Raw genomic sequence first — 15,994 nt, 5'->3', positions numbered from 1 at the left:
TTTCTTTTTTAAAGATTATTTTTTTGGGCTTTTTGCCTTTATTTGCCTTTATTTGAACTTTTCAGCTAGCTAGCAAACAAAATACAGTTTTTTTACAATTTATTTTAATTTGGGTAAGCAAGCATTTCCATATTGATTAAACTCTATTTAATTTCCATCTACATTTCCAAACTTGGATTCACTAAACTGAGAATAATTTTTATTGTGTGACAGGGGCTCTGCTTCATTTTAAATCAAGATTTACTCGTTGTAAGTCTATTTTTGCTAAAGTGTGATTGGTACTTATCTTAGACCAAATTCATCTTTGTTAGTGTAATCCAGTTTTAATATTAAATACTTCAATTTATGCATCCTGTCCATTTTCTTGAGCATTAGCTGTAGTATCTCTCCACGGTGAATGGATTTTAAGACAATATTGTGTACTGTAGATGCAAAACTACCTATTGTCCTGTAAAGTGCTTTACACAAGCATATTTTGTCCCTGCTGGATTTACTGTGAATGCATATCTCACGACTTATTGAGCTAGATTGTCTCACCAGACAGAGAGCCCCCTTACCTTCCATCATGTATAAACAAACCAATGCTATATGCTTCTCAGTTGGCTGGCTGGGGGCATGATTATGGCTCTCCAGACTGAGAGGCTCCCAGCTGCTGCTTATATAACAAACTGACTGAAAACACATTCCAGACGAGTTGACTAAGAATACATTGTTATTTACAGCAATTGCCTGGGGGAGACGCAGGGTGAGGGGAGGGTAATAGTTTATAAAGCCGTGATTCATGGTTTTTACCTGACGGGTCCATACCAGCGCCCTGCAGAGATTAGAGTTCAGGCCATGGTGGAAGTGCTACGTCCGCAATTCTGCTCCAAGACTGTTGATAAGCAAATGGCGTCTCTGCTGTAATGTTGGTTATGTTACCACATTTACATCTCAGGGGGCATAGTACTGTATATTCATTTTAACCAGTGATTACTGTGTCTAGACTGGAAGCCTCAAATCAAATTTATTTGGACACATTTGTTGGAGCCAGTTGTACCAGTACTGCCAGACTTGGACTGGAGTCAGACTTCACAAAAACGAACATTTGGGATTTGACTTGTACGCTATTAGAATGCTATGATGCTTCTATCTACTTGAGACTTGACTCACCCCAAACGTGAGATTCAAAAGCAAAAACATTCAAGAATCAAATTTCTTCCTGGGAAAAATCAATAAAAATAGAAAAATACAGTCACAAACAGGCCTTGCATAGCCACACTGCTTTAATATTTTTTTTTTATTAGACCTACGCATGTTAAAAAAACACTCTGGCTGCACAGCAGAGTAAAATGTCCAAATTCTGCGTCATTATTACAGTCTGTGCTTGCAATTTGTTATTTATTCAATTGAATTGTATGTGTGTCAAAAACCTTATAGTTTTGGGAAATTGACTTGTTTGATTTCTTGCAGAGAGTTAGATGAGTTAGAGAGGTTTGATTTCACTTTCATATCTGTCCATTAAATATGAAGTGAGAGTCAGTGACTTCCTGGAGTCCTGTCATAACTATGAGGTTACAGGTAACTAGCAGAGACTCCAGAAAGTCAAACCTCCCCTGTAAAATCACAAATGGCCATTTTTATACTTAAGTTTAGGTGCAGGTTTAACAACTAAATATAATGTGCTAGTTAATTACCCTCTAAGGTGGATTTTTACCTTTGGACAGAGCCACACTAGCTGCGCCCCTCCCTCCAGTCCTGATTAAGGCAATAAACCGTGCGAGGCCGTGATTCACAGTTATTTTAGAACAGCTAAGTGGCAGAGCAGATCAACCATAGATTTTTCAAAAGACAACAGGATTGGCTCATTGAATTATCAGTTAAGCCATGCATGTAGGCTAACATAACTGCTGAAACCATAAGGGTCTATCTTTCCTGTTTTTCAGAGGCATATAATTGACAGGGAGCCTGGTTTAGCTCCATTTTCATGGTGGTTTTAAAATCAATAGCCAGATCTTTCTTGGCACACCAGGTCTGAGACTTTCTCTGTCAGTAATTTCAGCCTGCCTCCTCCTTTATCCTGTCTATCTCTTCTAACCACTCAGCCACAGTTAGCCCTCCAGTTAACTGAAATCCACAACAAAATCTGACAGTTTGAAACAAAGTGTTGTAATGCCAAGTGCAGTAATACTGATGTATGTGGCCATAGGTGTGTGTTTATATAGTACTTGACAACAGTTTGGAAGACAGCTCAAAATCAAGGACTGTCTACTTTGTAATATAAGTTACCCAGCCGCTGGCTAAGGCTACATATTTAAAAGAGAGTAGTAAGTGAACACATGCGTTTCCCAAAATAACAGACTATTTCGTCAAAGCAGCATTAGGCAGAAAGCCTAGAATAACAGTTGATTGTTGAGTCTCTTCTCCAGGATATGAGATACCAATGATTTGGGTAGGAGGCTCTCCGTCCTAAGCCCCTCCTGTCAGACGCTTCATGCGCGCATGCATCAGTTTACCGAGGCAATTGCAGCAAGTGGGCACCAGCCAACAGGCACCAGCTGTGTGTGTGCACACACCAGCAAGGCTGGGTCTTTCTGTTTTGTCCTTTTTGTCTCTCTCCTTTCCCACCTCCTCTTTGTACGTCCATGAAGTCATTTGAAAACGCACTTCTCCTACAGTCAGCAGTCAACATGGACAGAGGGACTAATTAGCGTAAAGTAAACAGTCGAGCGAGGGCGGCTCCTCCGTGGGTCGTTGTAGCAGACAGGTTGAGAGGTAAGAGTGAAGATATATACGCTCTTTAATCCCAAATGTTTGAAACATAAACTCTGAGCTCTCCTCTCACCAGTAAATGAGCTGGCATCAGAGCAAAATCAGTGTGACTCTGGTGTTTCTTTAGTCAGACACTCTGGTTTGCCCCCTGCTCTCTCCCCCAAATCTCCATGGCTCTTGGCAGCTGTCTATCAGCTCTGTGCCTCAGTTCTGCCCGGTCCTCTCCACACAACACTCAGCATAAGCTCTGCCATAGATGTGAATGAATGCAACTGATAGTAAAGTCAGAAGTAAACAAACTCCTGGGCTGAGCACATTGCTCAGTAGCTGGACTCTCGCTAAGATTCTCTTTCTGATTATTCTACTTCCTTTTTTGAGTTGCTTTGCAGCTTAGGCAGTAGTTACCAATGTGACTTTTCCTGCAAGAGTTTTTGCCCTTTATTCAGGCTTTCCGCTGAAGAGACGTGCACTTGTAGCTGCATTAGGAGAACAGCCAATAGGAGCACCTGTTCTCTGAAATGACCTGTGATTGGTCAAAGTGTCCCATCACGGGCCAGATTTCCTAAAGCCTGAAAACAGAGTCAAGAGGAGGCGCAGAAGTCTGGTTTTCTCTCAGACCCCTTGTTTTACTATATGCTGAAAGGTTATTATGGAATTAGTGCTCACTGATGCCAAAAATACTTTTCCTACCACAGGTTTAATCTTTGGTTACTGCAGGCTGAATGGTAGCTACTTGAAAAAAACATATTTTTATAAGAAACTGCATCAAGTTCAAACTATTTCATTTTTCTACCCAGCCTTCCCTATTCAACCACCTACTGTAAGTCCCTGGATCAGATGAGTGAGAATGTTCTAGCCTTGTAGTTTTTCTCATCCAGCTTTATGAGAACTTCTGCAAACCCGAGCAAAGGAGCTTCAGCTCAGTAACCCGTGAATTTAGCCGAGCCAGAGTACAGCCCAAATCTTTCCATCGGATAGATGTGTGCGTGCGTATGTGTGTGTGTGTGCAGATGAATGTGTGTGTGACCGATTAGTGGTTGTTCCAAAGTCACCTGAGGGAAACGACAGAGATTAGTTTTCACAACGCTCTGTCCCACACACACACACACACACACACACAAACTTGCACCAGTGACATCAGGTAGATTGGTTGTTCTCCCTGTTGAGACCAGATACACCTGAGGCTACATGGTGACTTTGGAGCTGTGTATGTGTGTGTCTGTGTTCGTGAGCGTCCCATGGTAGTTGTGTAGATGACAGTGTAGTGTCTCTGAAGGTGCATTCGGCTGTGCCCTAACTGATTTTTGATCTGTTCTCAATATTCAGAGAGAAAAATCATTCATCTTGTAAGAGACCATTTGCTCACATTACTGAGATTTTAAAGACAAATGAAGATGACATAATGCAGTAACAGCTTTTTATTTATTTGCGTCTCAGAAACGCCGTCTGAAATCCTGAGGCATTACAAAAGATGTTGTATCATTATATGTTGTGTCTGTGGTGTGTGTAAGCTCGATTTAGTGGCAAGCCTCTAGATATTTGCAGTGTAGCACAAACAGAGCTGGTGTGAAATTAGGTTATTTGTCAAAAGTATCACAAAAACATTCTGGAATTTCTTTTGGTAGCTGTTTATCACGCAAAGCATTTTGTTGCACACTTTGAATTAATGGTCAAAAATGGATGTGAATGGTACGAGTGAATTTATAATTACAGATGGCAAAATATTCATTCTCTTTTCTGTCATTAACTGAAACTAATAAGGTGTTGACATTAATTATATGCACACATTAGCCGATGCAAATGAACAAAATAGGCAATAAGGACCGAAAATATTTGGGTAACAATATATTCGTTTTGGGCTTGTACACGTGGGTGACAATGTGTGTGTTTGTGTGTGAAAGTGTGAGTGTGTGTTCCCAGGAGCCTGCTCTGTCTGTCAGTGAGAATTTGCTGACCAGGCGGCTCTACAAGGGCAGAACGAGGATTACACACACGCACAGCCATCCACTTACCCATCAATACGCACGCACGCACACACACATATGTACACTCTTAAGGCAAACATATGCATTTTGTCACCAACATAAATGTGCAGGCCACTACTATTTGTCAGCAGCCATTTCATACTTGACTACCCTGAGAATGTGATTTATATTGAAAATGTAAGCAAATATTCAACTTAGGGCTGGAGATATGACCTGAAATTTATATCACGGTAACAAAAACGGGAACAGTATATATCATGATATATTTGTTTTTTCTTAAAACTCCAATATAAATGCTTCTGAATGGGTTAACCACTGGTATGGCTACTGCATGACAGCTATTACTGTACTCTTAACCGTAAAAATTACAAAAGCTTATATATCATGTGATATCGCCCCCTGTAGCCCACTGTCATCTGATACAATTAGCATATTATCATATTCTGCCCATTGTCCTTTTAGACCCGACCCATGTCCATGTAATGGAAGATACACTGGCCTTTTTTACCCACTCTTCCTCCTCTTCATCATGCACTTCAGCAAATTGCTCCAAACAAGCTGTCTGTATGTTGTCCGTGTAGTTTAGTTTGCCAAGTATTTTAAAAGTCAAGCTTTGACGTTATCGGTTATCTGTAATTTTAATATTTCGGTGTAATTTATTATCACACTGCCGCCTCTCCCCTCCTCTCTGTGTCGCAGTAGTTCCTCCACAAACACACACATGGAATGAAGTCAGCAGAGAGACGGTGGTGGAGATAGCGAAGCAGTATTTTAGCAATATTTTAATCTCCTCTGTCCACAGTCTCTCATCCAGTGCTGCTGTGTTTTACACAACCACATCACACTACTTTGACTTTGTGCAGCACTTTCAGCCATATCTGCGTTTCCAAACAAAGCAGCATGGGCTCTCACATTAATGCACATTAAGCTGCTGCAGGCTAATGAATGTAGGGACAACTTTCAAGCAGAATGAGAGCTGTGTACTTTCTATACTGTTGAGTCACCTCACACTGTGGAGTTCACTTTACAGTGCTGGCTCAATAACCTGTCTATATAAATGATAAATTACGATTATTGTTTTTGCCTCTCTTCTTTATTTGTTTTTTTTTGATTCGATCAATTCAGTCATTTTAGGGTTTGAAGTGTGTTCTGACTTTGTAGACGATGCAGTTGGTTTGTGGTGATTCAGATGTTTTCGTTTTAAAGTCTGGGACCTAACTCTGTCTCCTCGTTCCTCTCTCTGTAGGCGACACAGCTGGCTCCTGTGGCGATCCTGGCATTCCCTCCCATGGTTCGAGGGAACAGACGGATTTCAGGATCCGTTCCAAGGTTCACTTCAGCTGCTCTGAGGGCTATGATCTGATTGGTTCCTCAGAGAGAATGTGCTTCCCTAACGGGACCTGGTCCGGCACGCAGCCCTTCTGTAAACGTAGGAAGATAATTTCACCTAATCTCCACCTATTAGATCCCAGCACTTTGACACTCCAGTTGTAGATTCACAGCCTCCTTAAATAACCATCGTCGCAGAGCTGAAACTCATTGAGATGCATGAGGCTTTCTCCCTCTCATTCTCTCATTTTTCCCCCAGCTGTCCAGTGTGGGAACCCTGGCACTCCCAGTAATGGCAGAGTGTTTCGTTTGGATGGAACAACATTTTCTCACTCTGTCATCTACTCCTGCATGGACGGCTACCTGCTCACCGGCGACACCACCAGGCAGTGTCAGGCCAACGGGACCTGGTCAGGAGCACAGCCCAACTGCACCAGTAAGTTAACTCATGTATACTGAGAGACAGAGTTGTCATAGTTGTGTATTTTCTGTTAATTTCTATTTTTATGTCATTTTTAATTTTTGTTTCCAAGCACTTTAGCTTCTTGAGTGGGTTTGCTTGTTTCAGTTTAATTTTTATTGTCTCTAAATGCTTAATTTTAGTTTAGTCAGGGTTTCTGTGAGTACTTAAAAACTCTAATATCCACTCATTTGAATTTTAGGCCTTGAAATACCTTGAGATATGACAGACGTAAGCAAAATGTCTTCAATACAATTTTGACGGGTCTTACAAAAGGATTTCACTATGAAATTAACTTCATTTTCATTTCTAAATGTGCTTTTGGGAAAAACAAACAAACAATTACACTATTAACACCTATAAAACAAAACCAACAGTGAACCATTAACCACAAATGCAAACTGCAATGCAGTTGAAATTTTTTGGACCACACCGAGGTAGTGCATTGCGATATGGTGTGTGGGCTAGTTTCATCTAATATGTGTAAGTGCAAGTTCAGTGAAATCTGTCTCTAGTTGAAACTTGGTGAAAATAAACCTTGTGCAAGAAAATGCTTAGACTAGGAACTTTGGTTTTAAGGCTTTAAAGTCATATGAGAAGTCAGAAAATCAGAAAGTCGCTGTGAAAACCACCAGTAAATGCCTGCAGTCACCCATTATTGCTCTTTACAATGGGAGCATCACCAAAGTCCGGGCCCAGTGCAACTCAGTCTTCACAAACAAGGTTCCAGGACTGACTTTTCTTCATATCCCTTGTACTTTTTTGTCAGTATGGTCATGAAATAGGTCTTAAACTGCATTCAGAATGTTCTTTAAAATGTCTTAAAAAGTCTTGATTTTAAGTTGTTGAAACCTGCAGAAATCCTGTTTAGTTTTTTTGAGTATTCGTTTTATTTATTTATGTATTTATTTATCTATTAATAATTATAATATGGGTTGCCAGGTGCAAACACAGCACTTGGTGGCTACAGTCTCACAAACAGGCTCAATTGACTCAAATTCACGTGGACATCCTAGTCTCAAAAACTTATTCTTGTTTTGTTGACAAATTTGACCAAATTGACAAAGACTAAAACTAAAGACATTTCCTGTATATTTTACTTTAGTTAGTCCACAATATTGTTGCAGTTGATTTTTGTGTAGTGCAGTAATTTTTGTTTTAGTTAAGTCAGATGTTTTCAAAGTGTGAGGCAGGCGTCTCCAGGGGGCTTCCAACAGTTTCAAGGGAGGCTCAGTGAATAAGCATGAAAAATTAGCTCTGTTAGTGATTATATTAGTTATCAAAAGAGGATCACACAGAATAACATAAATGTGTGTGATCTGGTTAAAGAGAATTTTGTCAAAAACTGAATACAAAATGCCTTTGGACAGACCTTTTTTATGTATTTGGTGTAAATCAGTAATACTGGGCTACCTTTGCTCAGTGGTTGTGTCCATGGGATCAAATATCATAATCGTGATCCAAGCTTTGTCTGAGGAGACGCCCACAGTCTCACGCTTTGAAAACCTACGAGTTAAGAACGATGTTTTTTCATACCTTGATTTAGTGGTTAGTGATAGATCAGTTTATAAACAATTTAATAATATCTGATGACCCATAAGCAAATGCAGCTCTCTGCAGTACATTTCTTGTTTAACCTCATATGTAAGGTGACTTGGAGGCTAGACTGTCAGCTTTATGTATTACTAACTATATATAATCAAAGTATTAAATCCTTGCTTTGCAGTGACGTCAAGTCTACAAACCATAAACATCCCCAAACTCCTGATGTGTGATTATAAGGTTTCATTTCCAGCCCTACTTTATGTCCTGGTTTTAAATTATTCTGCGACAGTATAGGGTTTGAGTAATGAAATCAGTCTCAAATCTTCATGCTCCTGCTACAGACTTTATAGGGTGACATGAATAACCTTGATTGTTGTTTACTTTAGCTAATTTACTTTTTGAACTCTCTGAGGAAAATTCACAAGAGTAAATAACCATAAAGTATAACATTCTGTTCCCATATTAAATGTGACCGAAGCCATGGTTGAACAAGTGTTAATCAGTGCTGCATGTTACACAGACTACAAAATCTGCATGTAAAGATAAACACAACAGCTAGAGTGGCATTCAACACTAAGAATTGACATGCAGCGTACTCCCTAACGAAATACCGCTTTAAACACATTTTTGCATTGTGTCTCAAGGTGAAATTTACTTACCTTGAGTCCCAGCATGCAAAGGGTTCTAGTAGTAGTTTAATGTTTTCCAATTTTCAGTGACATTCCTGACTTTAATGCACTACGCAAAGAAATAAGCTTCGAAATATCCAGCAGTATGGAACAAAGAGATAGAAATGCTGAGAAACCACATTTCTTCAATACGGGTCCTGGAAAGAAAAAAGTTTTTCAGGATCCCCTGACTTAAAGGAAATAGCTTTTACAGTAGATTACACTACATCTATTAACGGGCATGACAGTATCTGGGGTGGGTTTAAAAGCATTTAAACTGCCTATTAGACTATGAAGGACAGGGGTTTATAAGTGCAGTCAGGGGAATCCTAATGCTCCTTAAAAGAGTCCCAGGACAACCTCAGCCATTTTTAATATCACTGTTGTTTCATTCATGAGAAGTGAAGCCTATAACTGGATCTGAAGCGATCGTACAGTCCGATCACAGATTTGCAACCCTCTGTGATCTCCACAACTTCAAATTACGCAAATAGGTGGACAGGTATATAATAGATTAATGTGCAGTTGCAGTTAAGTCATCTCTTGGATCAAAGCAGCTCGGTTCAGACGAGATTGCTGAAACAAAATCCTCTGACAGGTAAAGACTCAATCTTGCACTTTGCCATTCTGATGTATATTTATCTGATCCTTTCTAGGCCCAGACAGTTTTGAAAAACAGTGATAAAAAAGATTTAGATCTGCAAAAAAAAATGAAACAACTGACAGATCCAAGTCACATCAACAAAAAATACTTTCACTTCCACTCTCTTTCCATTTCTTCACTTCTGTCACCTCAATGTCCCTCTGTTTTCTTTTTATCTCCTCTCTATCTCTCCATATCATTTGAATTACTGATATAAGAGAGCATATAAGCCAGAGTTACAATCAAATTAAAATTCCAATCATCTCATGGCCTGTAAAGTAATCTTAATCTTCATCAATTCTGCTCCTCTCTAACCCCACTTGTCCATATCCGTAGTGATAAACTGCGGGGATCCAGGTGTGCCAGCTAACGGACTTCGCTATGGAGAAGACTTCACGATTGGTCAGAATGTCTCCTTCCAGTGCCAACCAGGATACAGAATGGAGGAGGATGGATCACCCGTGAGGACATGCACGCAAAATGGGACGTGGAGTGGGAACATGCCAATATGTACAGGTAAATAGTTAATGGAACCACTTAACTCGACTTAAGATTCAAACATTCTCCCTCTCTAAACCTTCTCTAAATGAAAAATGCCCTGAGAAAACGTCTGTTTTGATTTGGCACCATATGAATGATATTGACATAACTTGACTGTGCTCATGTTATGAAAATTATCATATGGGATCCTCCATATTGAAAGAGCATTTTTACCTTACAAATAATAAAACAGCATGAACAATGAGGTTTATAGCATAATTTTATTTTTATGGGCAGCACTGTCATAGACAATACTCACAACTAAGATAAATATATGCACACATGAGTACAAATTTATGTTACCATGTTGTTCTTATTATTCAGTGCTATATTGAATAATTTTTTTACACATCATCCTGCAAATCATGCATCTCATTGCACTGAGCATACAGAGTAAGGGGCCAAACAGGCAGGTATAAGACATATACAGTATGCTAAATGTAATTACACCATGGTCTGGGTGAATACTCTTTTCACTGTTCAATTCAATCGATACCCAACTTGTAACCGTAGCAACATTAAAGAGCACAGCTGTCAAAGCTTACTCGTTATCAACTGCGACAAGCCAGCTGCGTTAGCAACTTGATAAACTAACGACTTGCTGATTTTAACGTTTCTTCCGATCTATTTTTGAGAATACAACAATTTCAAAGAATGGGACGCAGCAGAGGACAGAGAAATGGAGAAGAAAAGAAAATAACCAACTGAAAAACAGCACAAGGACCAGACACCCAAAGAGCTTAAAATGACAGAGGGAGAGAAGGATGTAATTAATATGAAAAAGGCAAGGCAAACGTAATTGGCAGTTAATATACTGAAAGACCTTTTAAACCAAAAACAAAAGAACATGGATTTGGAAACATGCTCTGTGGTCATGCTTATTAATAACTTTAATTTTATGCCTTGGTTCAGTCCACTGAGGCTGGCTGCAAGTATAGTGTGGTGAGTTCAATGAGCATTACAGCTGGTATCAAATGCCACTTATCACATTTCAGTGTAATAAGTGATACAGAGTTTAAGTCAAGCAGTGTCGTCTTTAAAGTCATGTTGAAATGCTACAGAAAAAGCAGGAGTCAGTTTCTGTGCTGTTTTTCAGTTCTTTTTTTCTTATTTCTGTCTCATTTGCTGTGTTCCATTCTTCAAAATTGTTGTATTCTCCAAATAGATTGAAAGAAATGTTAAAATCAGCCCTCACCCTGCTGTAATTTATACTGTGACTAACCACTTGGTTGTAAAAGGGACTAGAATATTCTTTGTCATGACAACGGTAAGCTCTCGCTTCATAACTTTCGATTTTGAGTGCAAAAAAAATTCTGAATGCTTTTATTTCATTTTGTTGGCAAATGAAAATGTCAGAGCCGGGAAAGCCAACTTGTAGGCATGTGTTAAACAGTTTGAAGTCATTTTGCAGAGGCAACCACTTTGTATCGGGTCATTATTCGCCTCCATGTCATGCCTTCAGACTGTTTTAATGCACACCTACTCATTGATCATCCCTTACATGTTATATTTCATAATCTACACAGCGTACAGGAATCATACTGTTAAAATGCTCGGCTGCACATCTTTAAACTTTTGGGCTATTCTTGACCACCTGTAACAGTTCATATCATTTTTCTGTAGAGTACAGCATATTATGAAACCGCCACTAACACTACTTTGTTCAGAGGATGTTAGTGGTATGGAAAATTTCTTCATCTGCAGCTGCTAAAAACAGATTTTTTTCTCTCTCCATCCTCACACCTCCCTCCCTCCCTCTCTCCCCCTCCCTCCCCCTCTCTTGCAGCGGTGACCTGCCCGGCTCCCCCTGCCATCAGTAATGGGGTATTACAGGGCAGTGACTTTGAGTGGGGCAGCAGTGTGAGCTACAGTTGCTCACCTGGATATGAGCTCTCATTCCCAGCTGTCCTGACCTGCGTGGCCAATGGCACCTGGAGCGGCATGCTACCACAGTGCTTACGTAAGTACACACACACATACACACACCCATAGACACACACATAGCACTACACGTACATTTGCACACAAGCATTACCAGGCACACGCGCGCAGGCAATGTGCCTGTTATTGTTCTTTACCAGCCGTCAGTTACAATTGCAGGCAAAATCTAAATTTGTCCTTGAGTGAGCTTGTCAGCAATGTTAGCCACTCATACTAAAATGGGATTGTGTGTGTGTGTGTCTGTGTGTGTGTGTAGCCAAGTTTTGTGGTGACCCAGGTACTCCAGTCGGTGGTTTCAGAGAGGGACGAAGTTTCATCTACCAATCAGAAGTGTCCTTCAGCTGTGCTCCACCGCTCATTCTGGTGGGCACAGCGACCAGACTGTGTGAAAGTGATGGTACCTGGAGTGGCACGCAGCCACGCTGTATCGGTAAGTGTAACCACTGATGTTCACTTGATGACCAAACAAAACAAGGAGGCCATTATACAAATGAAAAATATTATCTATGATTCCTTTAAACTCATGCGATTTCGTTTACTCAGCTTGAAATGTGATCATAATATATTATTTTTCTTATAGAACGGCTTATGAAATAATTCAAACCATGCATATTTTTTGTTATGTGCACTTTTTGCTACGTTGCCCAACAGAAATCAGCTTTATTGACCTTACAGTTTTTCATTTTCATGTGATCACTCAATCTCAACTGCAAAAACTTGTGTTGAAAATGACTTTAGGTCATAGCTTTGCATTCTAATAAGGCTGGCTTTAACTTTTATGCAACTTTAGTTGGGTGAAACTTGTGTGAAACTAAACAGAAACATTTGCTAAACTTTCAACTGTGAAACTAGTGTCAGATGATGACATCAAACTATGATACGGTATCGCTCCAACTGATTTTAACTGATTTCAACTTGACAATAGCTTCTTATCACTAACATGAACACAATAATAAAACAGAAGATGGCTTCTTTGGGTGAAGGAAATTAATGTCATAGACTTTTCTGAAAGGTTGGTAATGCCATCAAAAAACAAAGGTGACAAAGGCAAAGTTTAACACTGCAGTTAGCAGGTGACTACACTTTAACGTAAAGCTTTGATGGCAAACAGAGCTGTTACCTAAAATACAGTCATATACCAAGCTACCATTTAACACTAATGTCAGAAGGTAGCAACAAAGAGCTCCTTGAATAGAGTGTGAAAAGAGGAAAAAGTGCACAACACATCCAAATGCCAGCTAATTACAGTGAGATAAACTATTATTTGTGTAGCATGAGACTTTGATTATTTGCATGGGAATGCAATTTGCAACCTGCAACTAGCTGTGTGAAAGTTTCACCGTGTAAAGCAAACCTAAAGTTCCAATACATTACCTCAGTCTTGGTACCAGTACCAACAACATCCTTTCTCTGGTACCTTAGTTTCAGAAATATGAACATAGTTTTTCTACAAAATCATTTTTATTTAATGAAGGAAGCCAAACTTCTTAGGAGCTGTGTAAACCTAAGTCAGCACACAAGAACTTTGTGTAATAAATACAGCCTGTAACTTGCAAAAAAATTGATTTAAATCATTATCGACCCATTTTTTTGTAATCTTTTTTTATTGATTATAAAAAAATGTGTTTACAGACAGAACCAAAAACACCTACATATCATCCCCACAGGACAACCCCCAGACTACAACAGATAAATATTACCTACAGTACAGCTTTTATGATTTCAACAGCATTAGCTTATTTTGTTTTGCACCATCTAACCTTGCACCAGATTGTTTCATGTAGAGAATATCCATAAACGTAAGTAACCACTGTTGTCTCTGTGAAGAATATGGGACGTGCCAACATAGATTGATCTTTTTTTTTGGCTGCTGTTTAGCCTGCCAGCCATACTTGTTGTTGGAGCGTACGTTTCAATGAAGAATCATCATTCAACAATAAAAATGATGGGAAGCGTGATACACAGCCTTCCAAAAGTCTCAAAAAGACTTGTAGAGACTCATCCTTTTCTGCTACCTGGAGTCACAGATACATTCTGGTGAGCACCACAAAAAATACTGAGATTTGAACCTCAGCCCCAGGTCTGAGCCAACCTACCTAAAATATACAAGTCAAAACATTTGCACTGTATTTCTGAATAATTCACGTTAAGAAAGTTCCCCGGTGTTTTGCTGTAAGTCTCCAACTTGTTCAAAATACAGTAGCAAGGCTTTTAACCTCCCCAAACACTGATCAAAGATTTTACTGATTACTTCTTAATAGTTCCTGACTTTATCCTCAATCATTTATCCCCGCATGAGCTGCATCACAGACTGCTATCCTCAGGCAGGGGTGTCTCGCCCACTTCAAAGTCTAGGTTAAAATTAAAAGGTGGTGATGTACAGCCCACTGGAGCCAACAGACTTTTGAATAATATTTCTCAGAAGGTAAAATAAGTATCTTATTTAAGTGACATATCACAGCATAATATTACAGACTTGTTTGTCATGTTGTCCCACTGCTGCACACGTTTTTCTTTTGATTAATACGATTTTTTTCGTTGTTATTTCATGTGTTTACTATCCTGATTTAATATCTATGTGGGTTTGTAACTTATGAAACACATTATTTAGTTTATGCTTGCCTGCCAGTTTATTATAACTGGTGGCTTGTGGCTCACCGGGGAGCCTGGACGGGTGTCTGATATTCCCCTGCCTAATGATCATGGCAATTAATGACCCATCGTTACAGAGTTGACAGCCACATTTCAGTTTTCTCGTGGGTTTGCTTTGCAGAGCAACTACTGTTCTGTCAAAGCTGAAGTTACACAGACTTATTGGAATAATAATCAATAAGGACTGGAGGCTCATCTGAAACAATCCTGCATATGAAAAAGACGAACTTTAAAGGATTCCTTTGATGTTTCCAAATCGCCAACTCTACCATACGACACTGCTGCTGTTTTCACTGTTAGATAGACTCAATACATTAGATGTTGTGCATTTTACATACGGGGATTATTTAAGCTTTGAAACTCAGTGCAAGTGAAACCTTTTTATGATTAGCTTTAGCTTAAAAATGTGGATAGGCCTGTAGAATATTTAAATTGAAGATAACTTTGTTTTGGTGCTACTATGAAAACTAATATGTATCTTAAACCATTTATTAATTAATTCTCAATGAATAAAGGCATTTATATACATTCATGGGTGAGACTTCAGAGATAGGAGCTGCTCCAATAAAAATAGACAAGATGTGTGAAAGCAGCTTAGCAGAGGACAGAACAGGCTGCAGGTGTGACTCTAAAGTCATGTATCCATTAAACGTCAGCATAACAGCTAGATTGGCTGCCACAGTTAATGAATACTGGAGGTTATCCAATATCTTTTATAGCAACAGTTCTTAAAGTTTTGATGACTGAGTGCCAATGTGAGGTGCCTCTAGTTGCCATGCAACTAGTTGTCATTCTTAACCTGACAGACACTTGTTAAGGGGGGTGCAGTGTGTTGCAGTTGCAGAGTATTGTATTAAATGTAGACTTTTTAAAGTGAAAGTGATGAAATGAATTGGAGATAATTAAAGTATAATGCATGTATTTCTTGTCATGTTCAGGAGCCACAGAGAATGCTCAGAAAGCGCCCCAGGCTGCATTTTGAGATACCATATTTTGCATGATCATATATCTACTGAACGTTTATATCAGAAAATCTGTTTTGCAAAAGTTTACTATTTTATACTTTACCTACCACCGTACTCAGAGAGTTTAGAAAATGATTGAATTCCTTTAAAGTTATTAAACAATTTAATATATAAACATAATGTGCTTGCGCTAATAAATTGATATCCTTGCCCCTGGCAGCAAGGTTATATACTGCAGAATATCTGTGATGCATTTAGCCTGAATTCCAACTACTTCTAAAACAGTTAACATTCAGTGAGTTACGTCTAAAACTTTTAGTCTAAAAAGTAGGGATTTTACATAGAAAGCCCTTCTCAGAAATTACAAAGAAAGTGCTTACTCATAAGTGGGACAACACCAGTACAGGCTGTAACTTACAGTATTTAGTAAAAGGCTTCCAGAGACGGGCATCCACATCCAACTTCAAACAAGCTGCTGCTATCCGGGGATTAAGAAGAAAATGAGAGGGGATATT

At 39.2% G+C, this 15,994-nt stretch overlaps 1 protein-coding gene across 1 annotated transcript in view; it reads left to right on the top strand.

The window, feature by feature from the left end:
• csmd3b (CUB and Sushi multiple domains 3b) overlaps window positions 1-15,994 on the top strand; it is a 456,383-nt gene that overhangs the window by 422,700 nt on the left and 17,689 nt on the right. Inside the window, exons 60-64 of the mRNA XM_084738341.1 lie at window positions 5,983-6,165; window positions 6,325-6,501; window positions 9,718-9,897; window positions 11,708-11,881; window positions 12,119-12,292. Coding sequence (XP_084594467.1) covers window positions 5,983-6,165; window positions 6,325-6,501; window positions 9,718-9,897; window positions 11,708-11,881; window positions 12,119-12,292 — 888 coding nt within the window. The remainder of the gene's footprint in view (window positions 1-5,982; window positions 6,166-6,324; window positions 6,502-9,717; window positions 9,898-11,707; window positions 11,882-12,118; window positions 12,293-15,994) is intronic.

Source organism: Lutjanus erythropterus, chromosome 16 (genome assembly GCF_056507025.1).
Source record: "Lutjanus erythropterus isolate fLutEry1 chromosome 16, fLutEry1.hap2, whole genome shotgun sequence".
Classification (NCBI taxonomy): Eukaryota; Metazoa; Chordata; class Actinopteri; order Lutjaniformes; family Lutjanidae; genus Lutjanus; species Lutjanus erythropterus.
The sequence above is the reverse complement of the archived record's forward strand: the minus strand, read 5'-3'. Positions and strand labels throughout refer to the sequence as shown.